This window comes from Oncorhynchus clarkii, chromosome 31 (assembly GCF_045791955.1).
Source record: "Oncorhynchus clarkii lewisi isolate Uvic-CL-2024 chromosome 31, UVic_Ocla_1.0, whole genome shotgun sequence".
Classification (NCBI taxonomy): domain Eukaryota; kingdom Metazoa; phylum Chordata; class Actinopteri; order Salmoniformes; family Salmonidae; genus Oncorhynchus; species Oncorhynchus clarkii.
In genome coordinates, this window is record NC_092177.1 from 27,806,596 (window position 1) to 27,832,276 (window position 25,681).

Genomic DNA, 25,681 nt, shown 5'->3' on the forward strand with positions numbered 1-25,681 from the left:
CTGTGCTTTGGCAAAGTGGGTGGGGTTATATCCTTCCTGTTTGGCCCTATCCGGGGGTGTCATCGGATGGGGCCACAGTGTCTCCTGACCGCTCCTGTCTCAGCCTCCATTATTTATGCTGCAGTAGTTTATGTGTCGGGGGGCTAGGGTCAGTTTATTATATCTGGAGTACTTCTCCTGTCCTATCCGGTGTCCTGTGTGAATTTAAGTATGCTCTCTCTAATTCTCTCTTTCTCTCTTTCTTTCTCTCTCTCGGAGGACCTGAGCCCTAGGACCATGCCTCAGGACTACCTGACATGATGACTCCTTGCTGTCCCCAGTCCACCCGGCCGTGCTGCTGCTCCAGTTTCAACTGTTCTGCCTGTGATTATTATTATTTGACCATGCTGGTCATTTATGAACATTTGAACATCTTGGCCATGTTCTGTTATAATCTCCACCCGGCACAGCCAGAAGAGGACTGGCCACCCCACATAGCCTGGTTCCTCTCTAGGTTTCTTCCTAAGTTTTGGCCTTTCTAGGGAGTTTTTCCTAGCCACCGTGCTTCTACACCTGCAGTGCTTGCTGTTTGAGGTTTTAGGCTGGGTTTCTGTACAGCACTTTGAGATATCAGCTGATGTACGAAGGGCTATATAAATACATTTGATTTGATTTGATAGGGTTAAAATTAGTGTTATGTTTTAAGGGTAACTCTCAACCTCAATTTCAGCCTTTTCCCAATCCCTTGAAAAAAAAAAGCATTCAAATGAGAAATTGTGGGTTACTCATAAATATTCATTTTGGGGGTGGGTAAACGTAGTTGTACCTGATCCCAACACTTTCTCACTAAGGTTTACCATAAATCCACCGCCACGCTCTGATAATAAAATTATGTGCATAATGAGCAAATACGGCTCTGGACAGTTAGTTAGGTTAGTTTACAGTAGTAAGGTGCCGAGTTCCTGACATCTATTGCCACTTTGCGGGGTGCAAATTCGAACCCCCCACGGGTTGCAAAACAAATCTCACATTTATTGCGGTATTGTGATTGGAGGAAAAGTGCAATCATCACCTTGAAAATAAAGATTAGGTGCTCAATTCGGTCCGCATTGCAGTGTTTACACATTAGCTCTTTTTCCAATGGTCAAATGAACTCACAGATTGGTTTTGAGTTCTGTATAAAAACCTTCAACTGCTACCAGGGCGACTCCTCTCACAGGTATGCTTTCACTTTTCAGAATTAGAAGTGTGTAGGCACAGAATTAATTTAGTAAATAAAGGAGAGAAAATAATAATATGTATCCATGTGGGACTAGAATTCACAACCATTGGACTATGAGCCAACTGTTTTAGAGGACTGCGCCACCAATCAGTCATAAATGGTGGAAAAACTAGTTCAAATCACCATTATTGTCATCTATTGTTGCGATGGATGTAGCTACGAATGCGTAATCCTCATAGCCAACGTGTTTTTTTCTTCGTAAAAACATAGAGGTGTATGAAACACTAAGCAAAAACGTTGAATTTGGTCATATGAGGAAATGTGCCTTAACGGCCTTTAATGTGTAATGTCAGTAGTCTAGTCAAGGAAGCATCATGCGAAATACAGTATATTAGCACGTTCTATTACCAAGACCATGGCCAAGTAAGGCGCACTGTCACCTGCTTTCAGTGGTTGACTTGGCCTGAAATAGGTGCTGGTACTCATTTTGGTTGCGGTACTGTTTACATTTAGGTGCAGTAGAAAAAGCCACAGCAGTAGAAAATGTACGGTGCTGGTACTCAGCTCTGGTGAGCTCCTGGCAAAGTCAAGCACTGCCTGCTTTTATAGTAAACCTTAATGTGGTACCATGCAGCTCACAGATACCCTGCAGATATAGAAGGGTATGTATTTCATACCGAACCCCTCCCTTGAGATGACCTGTACGTCACGATTTCAATTGCAGAGTTGAACCATTAGGGGCAAAAACAGCCAGATTTACTACTAAAAGACCAACATATATTACTTTTGCAACGAACTGTCAAAATGAAGACCATAATTGACCTGTTTCACTATATCTAATCCTTAAACATCTGTTTTTTGATTATAAAAAAAAAAATCACATTTGAAGAAGATACATTTTTTAATGGGCGGGGTTTATGACTTTGTGGCTGTGGTAACTAGTGACGACCGATGAGAGCCCGCGTTCTTCCGTGTTTTTGTTAAGATTAGATGTTTGGACCCGCCTCCTCCCAGTTTACATCTTCTGCAGGCTAAAGACTATTTTCACATAAAGTAAGCCAAATATTGTAGTTTTTTTGCGTTGGTCGCTTTGTTACAATTTGAGAAGCTCGCTAGTTAGTGAATGTAGCTAACTGGGCCATTTTCATTCATTCAGCGAATGATACAAACGTAAAAGGAGGGCTGTACTGAACGAGTGTGAGCCAGCTCCTCTAATCTATATTTCAGGCACGAGCATGGGGACACTGCAAGATGATATGCCGGTTTTATTCCGTTTTTCATACTAGTAACTAATATTTGCAAGGACAAATGTGATATACAGTGTCAGACCTTTATACCAGTTAAGTTAGTCCATAGACATTACATTTGCATTATAGTTTTTTGTTACTAGCATTGAGTCTATTGTATGGACACTGGCCTGGGTGTAGTGCATTGAATGATTAGATTTTTTTTTTGTCAGCTTGATCACTCAGTTTGACTATTCCTCATGTTCATCCTCAGGCAAAGATGGACTTCCCAGGTCACTTCGAGAACATCTTCCAGCAGCTGAACCACCAGCGTGTCAGTGGTCAGCTCTGTGACTGTGTGATCGTAGTGGGGGGCCAACACTTCAGGGCCCACCGCTCTGTCCTGGCAGCCTGCAGTACACACTTCAGGGCCATTCTGAATGCAGTGGAGGGGGATGGTGGAGGAGCCAGTGTGATGGAGCTGGATCTAGAGGTAGTGACTCCTGAGGCTTTCTCCACCCTGCTGGACATGATCTACACCTCCACTCTCACTCTGGGGGTCTCTAACGTAATGGATGTGCTCCTGGCTGCCTCCCACCTGCACCTCAACACTGTGGTCAAGGCCTGCAAGCACCACCTCACCTCCCGCAGCTTCCCCACATCGCCCCCGCGTGGTTGGAGTTTGCCAGTGCAGCAGCAGCGGTTCAGCCATGCAGTGGACCAGCAGCACCTGAGGCAGTCTCCATCCCAGGCAGCAGCCATGGCCGGGGTCAACTCCAGGCAGCAAAGATCTGTCCTACTCCAGCAGCTGGGGCTCAGCCTGGTCACATCGGCCCTGGAAGGTAGCCTCGACGTTGGCGAGACTGAGTTGGATGCTAGCCAGGCTGGAGGCAGGGACGGAGGGGATGGAGCAGATGGAAGCATGGAGCAACTGGCAGCTTTCTCTGGTCGGCGTCATCACAAACGCAAGAGCTCTTCTCCCCAAATGTTTCAGGAAGAGAGGCTGAACAGCAAGCAGAGTGGGTGCAGGCTGTCTGAGGGGAATCACGGGGAGGGCTGCCCAAGGGTCTCCAGGAGTAATGGGGGTGATGAGCTTCACTCCCCTGACTCCCTGAAGACAGACGAGTGCCTCTGCCTGGAGAGGGGAAGTGCAGAGAAGCAGGAGGAGAAGTATGAAGGGACTTTACAAGAAGAGGTACAGCTGCCTAGCCAATCAGATTGTAATGTGGGAGGGACACAGGATGATGGGGGAGAGGATCACACAGAGGGTTCTCAGGTGGATGGAGGGATTGTGTTTAAAGTGAAAGTGGGAGAAGATGGAGAAGAGGAGGATCATAAGATGGATGTAGTTGTGAAGAGTGAGCAGGTGAACTCTTATCCAGACACACCAGGTGTGTCCAATTATCCTCCATTCCCATCCGAGGACACTGGTGGTCATCAGGATGAGCCAGTTAATGATGAGAAAGACATACTCAGCCCGAAGGGAAATGACCCAAGCTCATCCAACCCCCAATCTAGCTCCAATCCTCAGACAGACACACACCCACTCCAAGACAACACGGATGGAGGAGATGGGTTGTCTGATAATGAGGGCCTAGACAGAAACCAAGACCTGGGCCTTTCCTGCATTCTCAACCCCAGGAGTCAGCTTGAGGCATTAGGAGAGGACAGTCTCATTAACACCACCATCAGTGAGGCTCAGGCAGAAAGCAATGAGGCTGTTAGGTCACTTCAAAACTCAGAGGCAACAAACACCTCCTCTTCCTCCCTTATGTTCCCAGTAACCTCTGTCCCCTTCCAGCAGCTCCTCAGTAGCGAGGGGCACAGTTTCAGTGATGGATTCATCCTTCAGTCCACCCAGACTCAGGATGTTCTGGGGGGCTTCTTGAGGGGCATCAGGCCAGATGTAGGCACCTTGGGCAGCCTCAGTTTGAGCACATCACTCTCCCAATCATCCAGGGCTGAGATGACCGGAGTTGGGGGTAGCTTAGGGCTGCCAGTTTACCGTCGCATCGCTCCAAAAGTGAACCCCAACTCTGAGGGCCAGATAGATGGACAACCCCAGGATCCTTCCTCCTCCGGTCCAGCAGGGGGGGATACTGCTCCTCGCCCTGCCCTCACCAGAGCATCAGAGGACGTCCTTTCAAAGTGTAAGAAGGCAATGACGGAGCACAACGTCCTGGTAGTGGAGGGGGCAAGGAAATACGCCTGCCGGATCTGCTGTAAGACCTTCCTAAACCTGACTGACTGTAAGAAACACATCAGAGTCCACACAGGAGAAAAGCCCTACGCCTGCCTTAAGTGTGGCAAACGCTTCAGTCAGTCGTCCCATTTGTACAAACACTCCAAGACCACCTGTCTACGCTGGCAGAGCAGCCACCTGCCTGCCACGCTGCTCTGAGAGACCGGGAAATCAGGTGGAAACACTGTGAAAAACAGCCGGTGCTACCAGTCAGAAAGCTCATTGACATTTTCCATTTCAAAATGTTCTGCCATATCAGGGTTATGTTTGCCTGGTCATTGTTATAAATATTGTTGAAGTAGACACTTTAATATTGATGTGAAAACAAATGTTGACTGTGTTGATGATTTTAGAAACCACGCGCAGAATGTACTGTAGTTTGTCTAGACGACGACTACATGAAATGTGATGGTATCATCATAGAATAGAGAGAATGGAACTCTTTAAAATAATCTTTACACTACTTCTCAGTAGGATCACTATTGAACAGTGATACAAATTAAACTACATTGGAACCAAACTGATCCCTGACTATCTTTTAAATGATCTATTCTAACTTTGTTCATTTACGCATGGATCTAGAATTCTTCTTATGGGGGAAACATGTTCACACATTTCGACATACTGTACAACATTTCTACTTTATTCAACAAAGCCAGAATGACAGACCATGTTAGAGGGAGGGAGTGATCAGCTGGTTTGAAACAAACAATGATTACAGGCGAGGTGTTTTACCATAGATTAATTAGAGATAGTGTTTCTTAGAATTATGCACAAATAGACAATGGCGATCCATATCTCAATATGTTAACACAAAACTGTCATGAGAACAATAGAAAACATTACAACTACTGTTTTACACAATTCGATCAAGTGTTTCATAAGAACAAGAAGGCCAGTAATGAATTGTGTGCAGAGACATTGTAGTGCTTTTCTACGTCCTTAAAAGGAAGTCATGGCTGACCCTTAGGAGTACTGTTAAGTGTACTGAGGCATGTTCTCAAAACGCTAATACTATACACTTCCTCTTTCAAGTAACATTTTAGAAGTTAGTTATTTCTTGTAAGAGCAAGAGGCAGACGTTTACCTTCATGTTGGGAGAGCATGTTAAAGGAAACATTCACCCATTTTGAATGTTATACAGTTTTTGTGCATCTATTTGCCATTCAAGCAGGCATAAATACAGCTGAAAGGACGAATTTGACATCATACCGGCTGTATTTCTATGACACAAAAGACGTCATACCGGCTGTATTTCTATGACGCAAAAGACGTCATACCGGCTGTATTTCTATGACACTAAAGACGACATACCGGCTGTATTTCTATGACACAAAAGACGACATACCGGCTGTATTTCTATGACGCAAAAGACGTCATACTGGCTGTATTTCTATGACGCAAAAGACGACATACCGGCTGTATTTCTATGACACTAAAGACGTCATACCGGCTGTATTTCTATGACACTATAGACGTCATACCGGCTGTATTTCTATGACACTAAAGACGTCATACCGGCTGTATTTCTATGACACTAAAGACGACATACCGGCTGTATTTCTATGACACGAAAGACGACATACCGGCTGTATTTCTATGACGCAAAAGACGTCATACCGGCTGTATTTCTATGACACTAAAGACGTCATACCGGCTGTATTTCTATGACACTATAGACGTCATACCGGCTGTATTTCTATGACACTATAGACGTCATACCGGCTGTATTTCTATGACACTATAGACGTCATACCGGCTGTATTTCTATGACACTAAAGACGTCATACCCGCTGTATTTCTATGACGCAAAAGACGTCATACCCGCTGCATTTCTATGACGCAAAAGACGTCATACCCGCTGTATTTCTATGACGCAAAAGACGTCATACCGGCTGTATTTCTATGACACTAAAGACGTCATACCCGCTGTATTTCTATGACACTAAAGACGTCATACCGGCTGTATTTCTATGACACTAAAGACGTCATACCCGTTGTATTTCTATGACACAAAAGACGACATACCGGCTGTATTTCTATGACACTATAGACGTCATACCGGCTGTATTTCTATGACACTAAAGACGTCATACCCGTTGTATTTCTATGATGCAAAACATGGCATACTGGCTGTATTTCTGCATGTTTGAACAGCGAATAGCTCAGATACACATGAAAATCCCCAGGAATCGATAGAACATCGCTCAGAGATGCACAAAAATGATATAACATTCAAAATGGGTGAATCTTTCCTTTAATAGAACAGCAAAAATCTTAACACAGATTCCTTCCTGGTCACTTACGGCTTTTACCTTCCCTGGTAATGACTACTGATTGGTTGATAAAAAAATCATTCTAACAGGAGGACCGAGGCAGAATTGAGAAGTTGTAGAGCAGCACTAGAATTTGAGTTCGCTGGGCATGTCTGTGCCCTGTAGGCCTGCCAGCAGATTGTTTGCGGACAGCTCTGCCATGATGCCACGTGTGGAGTAGGTAGCACTGCCAATGTGGGGCAAGACCACTGCAGGTGGACAGAGGAGAGAAAAGTATTAGCAGGGATATGATCGGATTACACAATATACACTGAACAAAAATATAAACAACATGTAAACTGTTGGTCCCATGTTTCATGAGCAGAAATAAAAATGTCCCAGAAATGTTCGATACGCACAAAAAGCTTATTTCGCTTGTTTATATCCCTGTTAGTGAGGATTTCTCCTTTGCAAAGATAATCCATCCACCTGAAAGGTGTGGCATATCAAGATGCTGATTAAACAGCATGATCATTACACAGGTGCACCTTGTGCTGGGAACAATAAAAGGGTACTAAAATGTGCAGTTTTGTCACACAACACTGCCACAGATGTCTCAAGTTTTGAGGGAGTGTGCAATTGGCATGCTGACTGCAGGAATGTCCAACCGAGCTGTTGCCAGATAATTGAATGTTAATTTTTCTACCATAAGCCGCCTCCAACGTTGTTTTAGAGAATTTGGCAGTACGTCCAACTGGCCTCACAACCGCAGACCACGTGCATGGCGTCGTGTGGGTGAGCGGTTTGCTGATGTCAACGTTGTGAACAGAGTGCCACGTGGTGGGGGTGGGGTTATGGTATGGGGAGGTATAAGCTACGGACAACAAACACAATTGCATTTTATTGAAGGCAATTTGAATGCACAGAAATACCATGACTAGATCGTGAGGCCCATTTTTTAAAGGTATCTGTGACCAACAGATGCATATCTGTGACCAACAGATGCATATCTGTATTCCCAGTATTGTGAAAATCCATAGATTAGGGCCTAATTAATTTATTTAAATTGACTGAGTTCATTACATAAAACTGTAACTCAGTAAAATATTTGAAATTGTTACATGTTGCATTTATATTTTGTTCAGTATAAATCATCTCTGGGGAAAAGCAACTGGTTCATTTTAATGAGCAGACGTAAAAAAAAAGAGAGTATTCTTGATTCCCCTGGAAAGACCACAACAATGATTAGAGATGAATCATAGACAATAAAACAGAGTAAACTGGCTTCCATCCCTGTGTCTCCATATACTCACCACAGTTTTTGAGGGTGAGGAGGGGGTGGTCGGTGGGGAGTGGTTCTGGGGTTGTGACGTCCAGCCCAGCACAAGCTATCTGACCACTGGACAGAGCCTGGTACAGATCCTCCTGATTCACCACTGCACCCCTATAACACACACACCTCTATTTTTATAACTTTGAATGACTGTAACAGTGCTCATTTCCAAACTCAGTCAGTGTGGTTTGATTTGCACTGCTCTACGTGTTTAATGGAGTACCTGCTGGTGTTGATGAAGACAGCGGTGTTCTTCATCTTGCTGAAGAAGTCCTTGTTACACAGGCCTTGGGTCTCTGGTGTGAGGGCGCAGGACACCACGACAAAATCACTCTCAGACACCAGCATGTCCAAGGGCACTGCAACAGAGAGGAGGGGAGGAGAGAGGGTGAAGAAACAGCCAAATAAACACCTCATCTGATTCTCACCCTCTCTCTTATACTCCTGTTTTCCATAGCCCCTCCAACCCCGCTCACCATATTCTCCCTCCACCTCAGCAGCATAGGATTTGGCAGTTCTTCCAGAGTACAGGAGCCTTTTCACTCCAAACGGTTTCAGCCTCCTGGCAATGGCCATACCTGAGCGAAAACAGCATTGACTCCAGACAATCAATCAGTTAGTAAGACATTTTGTCCAGCCCTTTCAGCTACAGTATGGATTATATGGACCACAGGCCTAAAAGGCAGGAGTCCCTGAATCCAGTATCAATCAATCACTGTCACTACCTATGCGTCCCAGTCCAATGACACCGACAGTGCTGCCTGACAGACCATAACCACACAACCACAGAGGTTTCCAGGTGCTCCAGCCTCCACTGAGAGAGAAAGAGAAAGTGAGAGAAAGCGAGAGAGAGTTAAAAAGTGGGAAATGAGGACACACATTCTGTTTTGCTCATTTTAATTGTAGATAGAAATTTGGTTCAGCAACACATCCCTAAAGTATCAATGTACAACATGTCAAGAGTGATCATCTGAAACTGAAGTCTTATGTAGTAAATGCATCTGTGTTTTTATTGATCACTGACTTCTTAACCTCCACCACGCCCTCTGGTAGCCGCCGAGCTGTAGCCAGGAGCAGGGCGACGGTCAGCTCCGCTGTGGCATCAGTCAGGACGTCTGGAGTGTAGCCCACACGCACCCCTCTGCACAGAACATGGAGAAGAGGGCACAATGAGAGTTTCTGACTTAGATGTGAGGAAGGTATTTGTTCGTACAATCATTGCTTGAATTGGGCCGGAGCCGCCTGGAGCGCCATACTGGCACCTCAAATCTTTCCGAGAACTGCTTACCGGCTCCTCTATAAAACAAAGTGACCTATCAGCGGCCCAGATTCACACACAAAAGATTGATCAAAGTGGAGTGAAGGCGGGGTGAATGCTCGATCTGCATTGAATAGCAATTGAGAGTGGGGATCCATATCCTGATTCTGCTTTGTTCAAGTTTATTTTCCGCTAGTCTGTGAATCCGGTGTATGCGTGGCAGTAGACTGTTCCAGTTTGAGAATGTGCCAGCCTGAATGAGCAGGATGAAATGTTGCAAGTTGTCAAATTAGGTTTCTTAAGGTCATGAACATCCTTTTTTTTTTTTAACCCTTTTTCTCCCCAATTTCGTGGTGTCCAATTGTTGTAGTAACTACTATCTTGTCTCATCGCTACAACTCCCGTACGGGCTCGGGAGAGACGAAGGCTGAAAGTCATGCGTCCTCCGATACACAACCCAACCAAGCCGCACTGCTTCTTAACACAGCGCCATCCAACCCGGAAGCCAGCCGCACCAATGTGTCGGAGGAAACACCATGCACCCGGCAACCTTGGTTAGCGCGCACTGCGCCCAGCCCGCCACAGGAGTCGCTGGTGCGTGATGAGACAAGGATTTCCCTACTGGCCAAACCCTCCCTAACCCGGGCGACGCTAGGCCAATTGTGCGTCGCCCCACGGACCTCCCGGGTCACGGCCGGTTACGACAGAGCCTGGACGCGAACCCAGAGTCTCTGGTTGCGTAGCTGGCGCTGCAGTACAGCGCCCTTAATCACTGCACTACACCACCTTAATCACTGCAGGTAATTTAATTTTAATATTGTGATTTACTTCTCAAATATATTATAAAATCACTTAAAAATCAACATATCAGCCATACTAGAAGCTATCTCGCTAGTTAACTATATGCCCAAGAATTAAAGTTGTTGACTCATTGTTGCCTTTTCACCGACACTGTTGAGAAATAAATCTGACACCATAATTTGAAAGCTGTGATTCCTCTCTATTAAACAGTAGGCTAGCCATGTAAATACGAAAATGCAAAAAATATTTGAAGAATAGCCTAATTGACAAATAACTGATGCTGTGCATAGATCTCCCCTGAAACATGAATATTACAGATAAACATGTCTTAGTGAGCTACCTTGCTTTGAAGTAGCCTACCTTATCCGTTTTATCCCTGATTCACAGAATGAATGAGGGAATAATTTAATAAAAACATTTTTTAAAGTATTTGGTTGTAATGTTGCAATATTTTATATCGAGGGTGGCCAACAGCTACTGGGTGTGTTGGTTTTTGTTTTGAGCCCTGCTCCAAATTGTAGCCTAAACATTAGCTGCTCAACAGGAACTTGATTAGGAGACTTTGGTGCGTTTCAGGGCAGGATCAAAAACCTGCACACCCTGTAGCTCTCCAGATGGAGGGGTGACCACGTACATTTTATACAGTAGCCTAACAGTGCAGTTATTCTACTCTGTACGGGGTTAAGTGCCTTGATGAAGGGCACAACGGCAGGAAAGTGGCAAGAAAAAGTGGCAAGAAAAAGTATGTGAACCATTTGGAATTACCTGGATTTCTGCATACATTTTTACATAGATGAAGATCTGATCTTCATCTAAGTCACAACAACAGACAAACAGTGTGCTTAAACTAATAACACACAAATGGTATTGTTCTTGTCTATATTGAATGCAATATTTAAACAGTCACAGTGTAAGTTGGAAAAAGTATGTGAACTCCGAGGCTCATGACTTCTCCAAAAGCTAATTGGAGTCATGAGTCAGCTAACCTGGAGTACAATCATTGAGACAAGGTCGGAGATGTTGGTTAGAGCTGCCCTGCCCTATAAAAACACTCATAAAATATGATTTTGCTATTCACAAGAAGCATTGCCTGATGTGAACCATACCTCGAACAAAAGAGATCTCAGAAGACCTAAGATTAAGAATTGTTGACTTGCATAAAGCTGGAAAGGTTTACAAAAATATCTCTAAAGGCCTTGATGTTCATCAGTCCACGGTAAGACAAATAGTCTATAAATGGAAAAAGTTCAGCACTGTTGCTAATCTCCCTAGGCGTGGCCGTCCTGCAAAGATGACTGCAAGAGCACAGTGCAGAATGCTCAATGAGGATCCTAGAGTGTTAGCTAAAGACTTACAGAAATCTCTGGTAGATGATAACATCTTTGTTGACGAGTCTATGATACATTAAACACTAAACAAGAATGGCGTTCATGGGAGGACACAATGGAAGAAGGACACTGCTGTCTTAAAAAAAACATTGCTGCACATCTGAAGTTTGCAAAAGAGCACCTGGATGTTCCACAGTGCTACTGGCAAAATATTCTGTGGACAGATGTAACTACAGTTGAGTTGTTTGGAAGGAACACACAACACTATGCATGGAGGAAAAAAAGGCACAGCACACCAATATCAAAACCTCATCCCAACTATAAAGTATGGTGGAGGGAGCATCATGGTTTGGGGCTGCTTTGCTGCCTCAGGGCCTGGACAGCTTGCTATCGTCGACAAAAAAACTAATTCCCAAGTTTATCAAGACATTTTGCAGGAGAATGTTAGGCTATCTGTCCGCCAATAGAAGCTCAACAGAAGTTAGGTAATGCAACAGGACAACAACCCATTTGACAGATGTAAAATCAACAACAGAATGGCTTGAACAGAAGAAAATACGCCTTCTGGAGTGGCCCAGTCAGAGTCCTGACCTCAACCTGACTGACATGCTGTGGCATGACCTCAAGAGAGCGGTTCACACCTGACATCCCAAGAATATTGCTGAACTGAAACAGTTTTGTAAAGAGGAATGGTGCAAAATTCCTCCTGGCTGTTGTGCAGGTCTGATCAGCAACTACAGAAAACGTTTGTTTGAGGTTATTGATGCTAAAGGAGGGTCAACCTGTTATTAAATCCAAAGGTTCACATACTTTTCCCACCCTACACTGTGAATGTTTACACGGTGTGATCAATAAAGAGATGAAAAAGTATAATTGTTTGTGTGTTATTAGTTTAAGCAGACTGTGTTTGTCTTTTGTTGTGACCGAGATAGAGATCAGATAAAATGTTATGACAAATTTATGCAGAAATCCAGGTAATTCTAAAGGGTTCACATACTTTTTCTTCCCATTATAGTAGGCCTACATGGGCTAAGAGACCAGAAGCCTTTAATTATGCTGACTTTTTGCATGTAGGCGACAGGGCCGCAACCAATTATTGGTCATGGAAATTTGGTTAAAAGTCATGGGAAAGTAATGAAATTCCATCTGTCAAAATGTGTATGAACCCTTCCACCGCGCACAGCCAGAAGAGGACTGGCCACCTAGTTCCCTTCCTAGGTTCCTGCCTTTCTCAGGAGTTTTTCCTAGCCACCACTACATCTGCATTGCTTGCTGTTTAGTGTTTTAGGGTGGGTTTCTATACAGAACTTAGTGACATCTGCTGATGTAAAAATGGCTTTATAAATACATTTGATTAACAGATCTCTGAAGCATAATATCATTTGAGAATTTCTGTGAACATAGTCTAATGGACTGACTTAGAAAAAGACAGCTCCTGCACCTCTTTCCTCCCAAGTCAAGCTAGTTGGTAGTTAGTCTTACCGTTTCTTGATCTCATCCATGGCCATGTGGTCAAATCCGACAGACAAGGTACTTATAACCTTCAAGTTTGGACCTGAACACAAATCGATAGCTACGTGTTAGGAGAAGACAGAATGGGAACTATCATACAACACATTTACAGTATAATACATACCTAACAGCCTCAAATTACAGATTAAATTCACTTACTTATGTAGGCATATGTATGCTGCAATTCAGCTTTTAGCTGCAAATGGGTACAATTCAAAATAAACCTTAAATATACAGTACCAGTCAAAAGTTTGACACACCTACTCATTCAAGGGTTTTTCTTTATTTTTTAAAACTATTTTCTACATTGTAGAATAGTGAAGACATCAAAACTATGAAAAAACACATGGAATTATGTAGTAACCAAAAATGTGTTACACAAATCCAAATATATTTTATACTTGAGATTCTTCAAAGTAGCCAGCCTTTGCCTTGATGACAGCTTTGGACCCTCTTGGTATTCTCTCAACCAGCTTCACCTGAAATGTTTTTCCAACAGTCTTGAAGGAATTCCCACATATGCTGAGCACATGTTGGCTGCTTTTCCTCAACTCTGCGGTCCAACTCATCCCAAACCATCTCAATTGAGTTGAGGTCGGGTGATTGTGTAGGCCAGGTCATCTGATGCAGCACTCCATCACTCTCCTTCAACAGCCTGGAGGTGTTGGGTCATTGTCCTGTTGAAAAACAAATGATAGTCCCATCAGTATCACCGGCAAAGCACCTCCACACCATCACACTTCCTCCTCCATTCTTCACGGTGGGAACCACACATGCAGAGATCATCCGTTCACCTACTCTGCATCTCAAAGACAATGGCGGTTGGGACCAAAAATCTCAAATTTGGACTCAGACCAAAAGACAGATTTCCACCGGTCTGATGTCTGTTGCTCGTGTTTCTTGGCCCAAGCAAGTATCTTCTTATTATTGGTGTCCTTTAGTAGTGGTTTCTTTGCAGCAATTCGACTGTGAAGGCCTGATTCACGCAGTCTCCTCTGAACAGTTGATGTTGATATTCGTCTGTTACCTGAACGCTGTGAAGCATTTATTTGGGCTGCAATCTGAGGCGCAGTTAACTCAGAGATGGCCGCCTTGCTTCGCGTTCCTAGGAAACTATGCAGTGTTTTGTTTTTTTACGTGTTCTTTCTTACATTAGTACCCCAGGTCATCTTAGGTTTCATTACATACAGTCGAGAAGAACTACTGAATATAAGATCAGCGTCAACTCACCATCAGTACGACCAAGAATATGTTTTTCGCGACGCGGATCCTGTGTTCTGCCTTTCACCCAGGACAACGGAGTGGATCCCATGCAGCGACCCAAAAAAAACGACTCAGAAAAAGAGGGAAACGAGGCGGTCTTCTGGTCAGACTCCGGAGACGGGCACATCGTGCACCACTCCCTAGCATCCTTCTCGCCAATGTCCAGTCTCTTGACAACAAGGTTGATGAAATCCGAGCAAGGGTAGCATTCCAGAGGGACATCAGAGACTGTAACGTTCTTTGCTTCACGGAAACATGGCTCACTGGAGAGACGCTATCGGGGGCGGTGCAGCCAGCGGGTTTCTCCACGCATCGCGCCGACAGAAACAAACATCTTTCTGGTAAGAAGAGGGGCGGGGGCGTATGCCTTATGACTAACGAGACATGGTGTGATGAAAGAAACATACAGGAACTCAAATCCTTCTGTTCACCTGATTTAGAATTCCTCACAATCAAATGTAGACCACATTATCTACCAAGAGAATTCTCTTCGATTATAATCACAGCCGTATATATCCCCCCCAAGCAGACACATCGATGGCTCTGAACAAACTTTATTTGACTCTTTGCAAACTGTAATCCATTTATCCGGAGGCTGCATTCATTGTTGCTGGGGATTTTAACAAGGCTAATCTGAAAACAAGACTCCCAAAATTTTATCAGCATATCGATTGCGCAACCAGGGGTGGAAAAACCTTGGATCATTGTTACTCTAACTTCCGCAACGCATATAAGGCCCTGCCCCACCCTCCTTTCGGAAAAGCTGACCACGACTCCATTTTGTTGATCCCTGCCTACAGACAGAAACTAAAACAAGAGGCTCCCACGCTGAGGTCTGTCCAACGCTGGTCCGACCAAGCTGACTCCACACTCCAAGACTGCTTCCATCACGTGGACTGGGACATGTTTCGTATTGCGTCAGATAACAATATTGACGAATACGCTGATTCGGTGTGCGAGTTCATTAGAACGTGCGTTGAAGATGTCGTTCCCATAGCAACGATTAAAACATTCCCTAACCAGAAACCATGGATTGATGGCAGCATTCGCGTGAAACTGAAAGCGCGAACCACCGCTTTTAATCAGGGCAAGGTGACTGGTAACATGACCGAATACAAACAGTGCAGCTATTCCCTCCGCAAGGCTATCAAACAAGCTAAGCGTCAGTACAGAGACAAAGTAGAATCTCAATTCAACGGCTCAGACACAAGAGGCATGTGGCAGGGTCTACAGTCAATCACGGACTACAAGAAGGAATCCAGCCCAGTCACGGACCAGGATGTCCTGCTCCCAGGCAGACTAAATAACTTTTTTGCCCGCTTTGAGGACAATACAGTGCCACTGACACAGCCTGCAACGAAAACATGCGGACTCTCCTTCACTGCAGCCGAGGTGAGCAAGACATTTAAACGTGTTAACCCTCGCAAGGCTGCAGGCCCAGACGGCATCCCCTGCCGCGCCCTCAGAGCATGCGCAGACCAGCTGGCCGGTGTGTTTACGGACATATTCAATCAATCCCTATACCAGTCTGCTGTTCCCACATGCTTCAAGAGGGCCACCATTGTTCCTGTTCCCAAGAAAGCTAAGGTAACTGAGCTAAACGACTACCGCCCCGTAGCACTCACTTCCGTCATCATGAAGTGCTTTGAGAGACTAGTCAAAGACCATATCACCTCCACCCTACCCGACACCCTAGACCCACTCCAATTTGCTTACCGCCCAAATAGGTCCACAGACGATGCAATCTCAACCACACTGCACACTGCCCTAACCCATCTGGACAAGAGGAATACCTATGTGAGAATGCTGTTTATCGACTACAGCTCGGCATTCAACACCATAGTACCCTCCAAGCTCGTCATCAAGCTCGAGACCCTGGGTCTCGACCCCGCCCTGTGCAACTGGGTACTGGACTTCCTGACGGGCCGCCCCCAGGTGGTGAGGGTAGGCAACAACATCTCCACCCCGCTGATCCTCAACACTGGGGCCCCACAAGGGTGCGTTCTGAGCCCTCTCCTGTACTCCCAGTTCACCCACGACTGCGTGGCCACGCACGCCTCCAACTCAATCATCAAGTTTGCGGACGACACAACAGTGGTAGGCTTGATTACCAACAACGACGAGACGGCCTACAGGGAGGAGGTGAGGGCCCTCGGAGTGTGGTGTCAGGAAAATAACCTCACACTCAACGTCAACAAAACTAAGGAGATGATTGTGGACTTCAGGAAACAGCAGAGGGAACACCCCCCTATCCACATCAATGGAACAGTAGTGGAGAGGGTAGCAAGTTTTAAGTTCCTCGGCATACACATCACAGACAAACTGAATTGGTCCACTCACACAGACAGCATCGCGAAGAAGGTGCAGCAGCGCCTCTTCAACCTCAGGAGGCTGAAGAAATTCGGTTTGTCACCAAAAGCACTCACAAACTTCTACAGATGCACAATCGAGAGCATCCTGGCGGGCTGTATCACCCACCGCCTGGTACGGCAACTGCTCCGCCCACAACCGTAAGGCTCTCCAGAGGGTAGTGAGGTCTGCACAACGCATCACCGGTGGCAAACTACCTGCCCTCCAGGACACCTACACCACCCGATGTTACAGGAAGGCCATAAAGATCATCAAGGACATCAACCACCCGAGCCACTGCCTGTTCACCCCGCTATCATCCAGAAGGCGAGGTCAGTACAGGTGCATCAAAGCTGGGACCGAGAGACTGAAAAACAGCTTCTATCTCAAGGCCATCAGACTGTTAAACAGCCACCACTAACATTGAGTGGCTGCTGCCAACACACTGACACTGACACTGACCCAACTCCAGCCACTTTAATAATGGGAATTGATGGGAAATGATGTAAATATATCACTAGCCACTTTAAACAATGCTACCTTATATAATGTGACTTACCCTACATTATTCATCTCATATGCATACGTATATACTGTACTCGATCATCGACTGCATCCTTATGTAATACATGTATCACTAGCCACTTTAACTATGCCACTTTGTTTACATACTCACCTCATGTATATACTGTAGTCGATACCATCTACTGTATCCTGCCTATGCTGCTCTGTACCATCACTCATTCATATATCCTTATGTACATATTCTTTATCCCCTTACACTGTGTATAAAACAGTAGTTTTGGAATTGTTAGTTAGATTACTTGTTGGTTATTACCGCATTGTCGGAACTAGAAGCACAAGCATTTCGCTACACTCGCATTAACATCTGCTAACCATGTGTATGTGACAAATAAAATTTGATTTGATTTGATTTGAACTTCTCCTCTGCAGCAGAGGTAACTCTGGGTCTTCCTTTCCTGTGGCGGTCCTCATGAGAAGCAGTTTCATCATAGCGCTTGATGGTTTTAGCGACTGCACTTTCTAAGTTCTTGACATTGTCCGCATAGACTGACCTTCACGTCTTAAAGTAATGATGGACTGTCGCTTGTCTTTGCTTATTTGAGCTGTTCTTGCCATAATATGGACTTGATCTTTTACCAAATAGGGCTATCTTCTGTATACCACCCCTACCTTGTCACAACACAACCGATTGGCTCAAATGCATTAAGAAGGAAAGAAATAACACAAATTAACAAGGCACACCTGTTAATTGAAATGCATTCCAGGTGACTAACTCAAATCAAATTTTATTAGTCACATGCGCCAAATACAACCGGTGTAGACCTGACAGTGAAATGATTACTTACTAGTCCCTAACCAACAATGCAGTTTAAAAAAATATCGATAAGAATAAAAAATAAAAGTAACAAGTAATTAAAGAGCAGCAGTAAAATAACAATAGCGAGACTATATACAGGGGGGTACCGGTCCAGAGTCAATGTGCGGAGGCACCAGTTAGTTGAGGTAATATGTACATGTAGGTAGAGTTATTAAAGTGACTATGCATAGATGATAACCTCTTGAGAGGTTCACTGCTATGCGGATGACACACAGCTGTACATTTCAATGAAACATGGTGAAGCCCCAAAATTGCCCTCGCTAGAAGCCTGTGTTTCAGACATAAGGAAGTGGATGGCTGCAAACGTTCTACTTTTAAACACGGACAAAACAGATGCTTGTTCTAGGTCCCAAGAAACAAAGAGATCTTCTGTTGAATCTGACAATTAATCTTAATGGTTGTACAGTCGTCCCAAATAAAACTGAAGGACCTCGGCATTACTCTGGACCATGATCTCTCTTTTGACGAACATATCAAGACTGTTTCAAGGACAGCTTTTTTGCATTTACGTAACATTGCAAAAATCAGAAACTTTCTGTCCAAAAATTACACAGAAAAATTAATCCATGCTTTTGTTACTTCTAGGTTAGACTACTGCAATGCTCTACTTTCCGGCTACCCGGATAAAGCACTAAATACACTTCAGTTAGTGCTAAATACGGCTGCTAGAATCCTGACTAGAACCAAAATATGTGATCATATTACTCCAGTGCTAGCCTCCCTACACTGGCTTCCTGTTAAGGCAAGGGCTGATTTCAAGGTTTTACTGCGAACCTAAAAAGCATTACATGGGCTTGCTCCTACCTATCTTTCCGATTTGGTCCTGCCGTACATACCTACACGTATACTACGGTCACAAGACGCAGGCCTCCTAATTGTCCCTAGAATTTCTAAGCAAACAGCTGGAGGCAGGGCTTTCTCCTATAGAGCTCAATTTTTATGGAATGGTCTGCCTACCCATGTGAGAGACACAGACTCGGTCTCAACCTTTAAGTCTTTACTGAAGACTCATCTCTTCAGTGGGTCATATGATTGAGTGTAGTCTGGCCCAGGGGTGTGAAGGTGAACGGAAAGGCTCTGGAGCAACCAACCGCCCTTGCTGTCTCTGCCTGGCCGGTTCCCCTCTCTCCACTGGAATTTTCTGCCTCTAACCCTATTACAGGGGCTGAGTCACTGGCTTACTGGTGCTCTTTCATGCCGTCCTTAGGAGGGGTGCGTCACTTGAGTGGGTTGAGTCACTGACATGATCTTTCTGTCTGGGTTGGCGTCCCCCCGTGGCAGAGATCTTTGTGGGCTACACTCGGCCTTGTCTCAGGATGGTAAGTTGGTGGTTGAAGATATCCCTCTAGTGGTGTGGGGGCTGTGCTTTGGTAAAGTGGGTGGGGTTATATCCTTCCTGTTTGGCCCTGTCCGGGGGTATCATCGGATGGGGCCACAGTGTCTCCTGACCCCTCCTGTCTCAGCCTCCAGTATTTATGCTGCAGAGGTTTATGTGTCGGGGGGCTAGGGTCAGTTTGTTATATCTGGAGTACTTCTCCTGTCTTATCCAGTGTCCTGTGTGAATTTAAGTATGCTCTCTCTAATTCTCTCTTTCTTTCTCTCTCTCTGTCTCGGAGGACCTGAGCCCTAGGACCATGCCTCAGGACTACCTGGCATGATGACTCCTTGCTGTCCCCAGTCCACCTGGCCGTGCTGCTGCTCCAGTTTCAACTGTTCTGCCTGCTGCTATGGAATCCTGACCTGTTCACCGGACGTGCTACCTGTCCCAGACCAGACATTTACTCCTGAGGTGCTGACTTGCTGCACCCTCGACAACTACTGTGATTATTATTTGACCATGTTGGTCATTTATGAACATTTGAACATCTTGGCCATGTTCTGTTATAATCTCCACCAGGCACAGCCAGAAGAGGACTGGCCAGCCCTCATAGCCTGGTTCCTCTCTAGGTTTCTTCCTAGGTTTTGGCCTTTCTAGGGAGTTTTTCCTAACCATCGTGCTTCTACACCTGCATTTCTTGCTGTTTGGGGTTTTAGGCTGGGTTTCTGTACAGCACTTTGAGATATCAGCTGATGTAAGAAGGGCTGTATAAATAAATGTGATTTGAGACTAGGGGGCAGTATTTTGATGTTTGGATGAAAAACATACCCAAATTAAACTGCCTATTTCACAGGCCCAGATGCTAGAATATGCATATAATTGGCAGATTCGGATAGAAAACACTCTAAAGTTTCCATAACTGTCAAAATATTGTCTGTGAGTATAACAGAACTGATATTGCAGGTGAAAACCTGAGAAAAATCCAACCAGGAAATGCAGTTATTTTGAAACCTCTCTTTTCCACTGCACGCCTGTCCTCCATTTAAAAGGATATCAACCAGATTCCTTTCCCTATAGCTTCCACAAGGTGTGAACAGTCTTTAGACATAGTTTCAGGCTTTTATTCTGAAAAATTAGCGAGACTGATCACATCTTGTCAGTGGATAGCTGTGTGTCCCCAGAGTTTTGCATGCGAGAGCAGCTTGGAGCAGACCTTTTCTCCCTCTCTCTCCTATTGAAAAGTCTACCGCCCAGTTGAAATATTATTGTAAAAACAACCTGTGGATTGATTATAAAAAACGTTTGACATGTTTCTACAAACTTTACAGATACTATTTGGAATTTTCATCTGCCCGTCGTGACCTGCACGAGCCTGTCGATTACTCAACAAAACACGCCAACCAAATGGAGGTTTTTGGATATAAAAATCATCTTTATCGAACAAAACAAACATTTATTGTGTAACTGGGAGTCTCGTGAGTGCAAACATCCGAAGATCAAAGGTAAGCGATTAATTTGATTGCTTTTCTGACTTTCGTGACCAATCTACTTTGCTGCTAGCTGTTTGTAATGTTTTGTCTGCTGAGAGAGCTGTCCTAACATAAACGCTTGGTTTGCTTTCGCTGTAAAGCTTTTTTGAAATCTGACACGCCAGGTGGATTAACAACAAGCTAAGCTGTGTTTTGCTATATTGCACTTGTGATTTCATGAAAATTAAATATTTTTTGTAATTTAATTTGAATTTGGAGCTCTGCAATTCAGCGGATGTTGACGAAAATGATCCCGCTAAAGGGATCGGTGCGCCAAGAGGATAACAACAGAGAGTAGCAGCGGTATAAAAGAGGGGGAGGGAGGAGGTGGGGCAATACAAATAGTCTGGGTAGCCATTTAATTAGATGTTCAGGAGTCTTATGGCTTGGGGGTAGAAGCTGTTTAGAAGCCTCTTGGACCTAGACTTGGCGCTCCAGTACCGCTTGCCGTGCGGTAGCAGAGAGAACAGTCTATGACTAAGGTGGCTGGAGTCTTTGACAATTTTAAGGGCCTTCCCCTGACACCGCCTGGTATAGAGGTAATGGATGGCAGGAAGCTTGGCCCCAGTGATGTACTGGGCCGTTCGCACTAGCCTCTGTAGTGCATTGCGGTCGGAAGCCGAGCAGTTGCCATGCCAGGTGGTGACGCAAACAGTCAGGATGCTCTCGATGGTGCAGCTGTAGAACCTTTTGAGGATCTGAGGACCCATGGCACATCTTTTCAGTTTACTGAAGGGGAATAGGTTTTGTCGTGACCTCTTCACGACTGCCTTGGTGTGCTTGGACCATGTTAGTTTGTTGGTGATGTGGACACCAAGGAACTTGAAGCTCTCAACCTGCTCCACTGCAGCCCCGTCAATCTCCTTTGTCTTGATCACGTTGAGGGAGAGGTTGTTGTCTTGGCACCAAACGGCCAGGCCTCTAAACTCCTCCCTATAGGCTGTCTCGTCGTTGTCGGTGATCAGGCCTACCAATGTTGTGTCATAGGCAAACAATGATGGTGTTGGAGTCGTGCCTGACCGTGCAGTCATGAGTGAACAAGGAGTACAGCACGCACCCCTGTGGGGCCCGTGTTGAGAATCAGCATGGTGGATGTGTTGTTACCTACCCTTACCACCCGGGGCGGCCCGTCAGGACGTCCAGGATCCAGTTGCAGAGGGAGGTGTCTAGTCCCAGGGTCCTTAGCTTATTGAGGAGCTTTGAGGGCACTATGGTGTTGAACACTGCCCTTTCCCACCTTTGGTCCAGGTGGGAAAGGGCAGTGTGGAGTGCAATAGAGATTGCATCATCTGTGAATCTGTTGGGGCGGTATGTAAATTGGAGTGGGTCTAGTGTTTCTGGGATAAAGGTGTTGATGTGAGCCATGACCAGCCTTTCAAAGCACTTCATGGCTACAGACGTAAGTGCTATGGGTCAATAGTCATTTAGGCAGGTTACCTTAAGTGTTCGTGGGCACATGCATTCTTAAAACATGTTGGTATTACAGAATGGGACAGGAGAGGTTGAACATGTCAGTGAAGACACTTGCCAGTTGGCCAGCGCATGCTCTCAGTACACGTCCTGGTAATCCGTCTGGCCCTGCGGCCTTGTGAACGTTGACTTGTTTAAAGGTCTTACTCACATCGGCTGTGGAGAGCATGATCACACAGTCTTCACGGAACAGCTGGTGCTCTCATGCATGTTTCAGTGTTATTTGCCTCAAGCAAGCTTATGAGTAGTTTAGCTCGCCTGGGAGGCTCATGTCACTGGGCAGCTCTCGGCTGTGCTTCCTTTTGTAATGTTTTGCAAACCCTGCCACATCCGATGGTTCGTCTGAGGGCATAGCAGGATTTCTTAGAAGCTTCCGGGTTAGAGTCCCACTCCTTGAAAGCAGCAGCTCTAGCATTTAGCTCAGTGCGGATGTTGCCTGTAATTCATGGCTTCTGGTTGGGGTATGTACAGTCACTTTGGGGATGACGTCATCAATGACTGATGTGGTGTACTCCTCAATGCCATCGAAGGAATCCCGGAACATATTCCAGTCTGTGCTAGCAAAACAGTCCTGTAGCTTAGCATCTGCTTCATCTTACCACTTTTGTATTGATCTAGTCACTTTTATTGATCTAGTCACCTGCTTTCATTTCTGCTTGTAAGTAGGAATCAGGAGGATAGAATTATGGTCAGATTTGCAAAATGGAGGGCGAGGAAGAGCTTTGTGTGTGGAGTATAGGTGGTCCAGAGTGTTTTCCCCCTCTGGTTGCACATTTAACATGCTGATAGAAATTTGGTAAAACAAATTTACGTTTCCCTGCATTAAAGTCCCCGGCTACGAGGAGCGCCGCCTCTGGGTGAGCGTTTTCTTGTTTGCTTATGGCGGAATACAACTCATTCAATGCTGTCTTAGTGTCAGCCTCAGTCTGTGGTGGTATGTAGACAGCTACAAAATATACAGATAAACTCTCTATGTAGATAGTGTGGTCTACAGCTTATCATGAGGTACTCAGGTGAGCAATAGTTTGAGATTTCCTTAGATATCATGCACCAGCTGTTATTTACAAAAAAACATAGTCCGCCGTCCCCTTGTCTTACCAGACGCCGCTGTTCTGTCCTTCCGGTACAGTGTATAACCACTACTCCATGAAGCATAAGATATTACAGTTTTGAATGTCCCGTTGGTAGTTTAATCTTCTGCGTAGGTCATCGATTTTATTCTCCAAAGATTTTACATTTTCTAGCAAAACGGAAGGAAGTGGAGGTTAATTTGATCACCTACAAATTCTCAGAAGGCAGCCCGCCCTCTGGACCATTTTTCTCTGCCTCCTCTTCACGCAAATCACAGGGATCTGGGCCTGTTCCCGAGGAAGCAGTATAAAATTCACGTCAGACTCGTTAAGAGGAAAAAAGGATTCTGCCAGTCCGTGATGAGTAATCGCAGTCCTGATGTTCAGAAGTTATTTTCGGTCATAAGAGAGGTAGCAGCAACATTATGTACAAAATAAGTTAAAAACTAAGTTACAAACAAATAAAGCTCATGAAGCTGGTTGAGAGAATGTCAAGAGTGTGCAAAGCTGTCATGAAGGCAAAGGGTGGCTACTTTGAAGAATCTCAAATATATTTTGATTTGTTTAACTTTTTGTTACTACATGATTCCATGTGTTATTTCATAGTTTTGATGTCTTCACTATTATTCTACAATGTAGAAAATAGTAAAAATAAAGAAAAACCCTTGAATGAGTAGGTGTGTCCAAACTTTTGACTGGTACTGTATTGGAAAATACTCAGAAGTGCTGTTTGAGTTAATCTGGTCCAGATTATCTCCAGTGTACCTGCTGCTTCCAGAACCTCTGTGTCGATCTTGTCCGACAGGAGGCACAGCAGCCCATGGGCCCCCTCCACGCCCTTCAGAAGCTCTGCCCTCGGAACAGGCTCATCAGAGTCCCACAGTGACACTTTACATCTGTTTCCATGGAAACAGGGAGATGACCAGATTCAAATGAGAGACCAAGACAATTTACAACATTTACTTAATTGTACAGTACTCTCCACATATTCTGCATTGTCTGTGTGCTTTTTTTTCCAAGGTCTGTTTCCCCCCCATACCTTCCCCTACCTTTAATATTTATTATACCTCATTACCTAAACCAAATGTTACATAGACGTTTGTAAGTGTTACAAAAACGCCTTCAGAGAACCCGCTATAATGTGTGACCTGGAATAAAGGTCATAAACAACTCCAATGAACTTTCACTTTTAGAACAAGGTGTAACATTACCCTCCACTTCCTGTGTGTCCAATGAATTTATACAGCAAGAAGTAGACTAGCACTAGAATTAAGTAACACAATTATAACACTACTGGCATGTCATGCATTATAGATTAAAAGTGCCAGCGCATGAGCTACTCATTAGGCTAGCTACCAAGCTGATCATAGCAAACTATAAAGTGAAACCTGCATACACTCCAGCCTGTGACAGAATCTTCATTCCCTCCTGTGGGATGCGTCTTGTTATGAAAACCTTCATGATCTCTGTGCGTCCTCCGATTGACGGAAAAAGTCAGAAGTACTGCTTGAAATAACGACCCGAATCCTATAACAGATGTAGCTAAATTTGCGGATTGTTTAGTGTTCACGATGACATTTCAACGTGTGCACACGCTGTTGAACCAGGAAGTATGTTGGGGTCAGACAACATTGCACATGCGTAGTACTGCAATCGATTATAGACGGAGATGCTTCGCTCAATTGTTGATTTTGTTTTTGCATAATGTCAGGACGATATTCCTTGTTGTTGACCTATCTATCCTTTCACTGCCTTCACGTATTTCTGGACATCCAACGTCAAATGGATGAATAAATAGATAATCATAATAAAATGATCAATATGGAATAAATAAAAGTGAGTTGGAATTTACATTTTTTTATTTGTTTAATTTAAGAAGGCAAGTCAGTTAATAACAAGTTCTTAATTACAATTATGGCCTACTGGGGAACAGTGGTTTAACTGCCTTGTTCAGCGGCAGAAGGACAGATTTTTAACTTTCCAGCTCGGGGATTCGATCCAGGAACCTTTCGGTTACTGGCCCAACCACTAGGCTGCCCCAAATAAATGTATCAATATAGTTTGCTAAAGGCATACATCAGTTATACAACAATTAATATGGTTCTGGATAGTAGCCTACACTAG

The 25,681-nt window shown here is 44.6% G+C and overlaps 2 protein-coding genes across 2 annotated transcripts; one reads left to right on the top strand and one right to left on the bottom strand.

The window, feature by feature from the left end:
• The first annotated feature begins 2,707 nt into the window (after positions 1-2,707).
• Positions 2,708-5,125, top strand: LOC139391143 (zinc finger and BTB domain-containing protein 5-like). Its single transcript, XM_071138702.1, has one exon. The coding sequence runs from the start codon at positions 2,708-2,710 to the stop codon at positions 4,826-4,828; it is 2,121 nt and encodes a 706-aa protein (XP_070994803.1). The 3' UTR covers positions 4,829-5,125.
• Positions 5,126-6,524: 1,399 nt separating this feature from the next.
• LOC139390442 (glyoxylate reductase/hydroxypyruvate reductase a) lies at positions 6,525-25,206 on the bottom strand. Its single transcript, XM_071137570.1, has 9 exons — positions 24,954-25,206; positions 24,323-24,453; positions 13,127-13,199; positions 9,282-9,398; positions 8,983-9,071; positions 8,734-8,835; positions 8,481-8,616; positions 8,238-8,368; positions 6,525-7,193 (listed from the first exon to the last, which is right to left on the bottom strand). Exons 1-9 carry the CDS (start codon positions 25,016-25,018, stop codon positions 7,072-7,074), a joined length of 966 nt encoding a protein of 321 aa, XP_070993671.1. The 5' UTR covers positions 25,019-25,206; the 3' UTR covers positions 6,525-7,071.
• Positions 25,207-25,681: the final 475 nt, after the last annotated feature.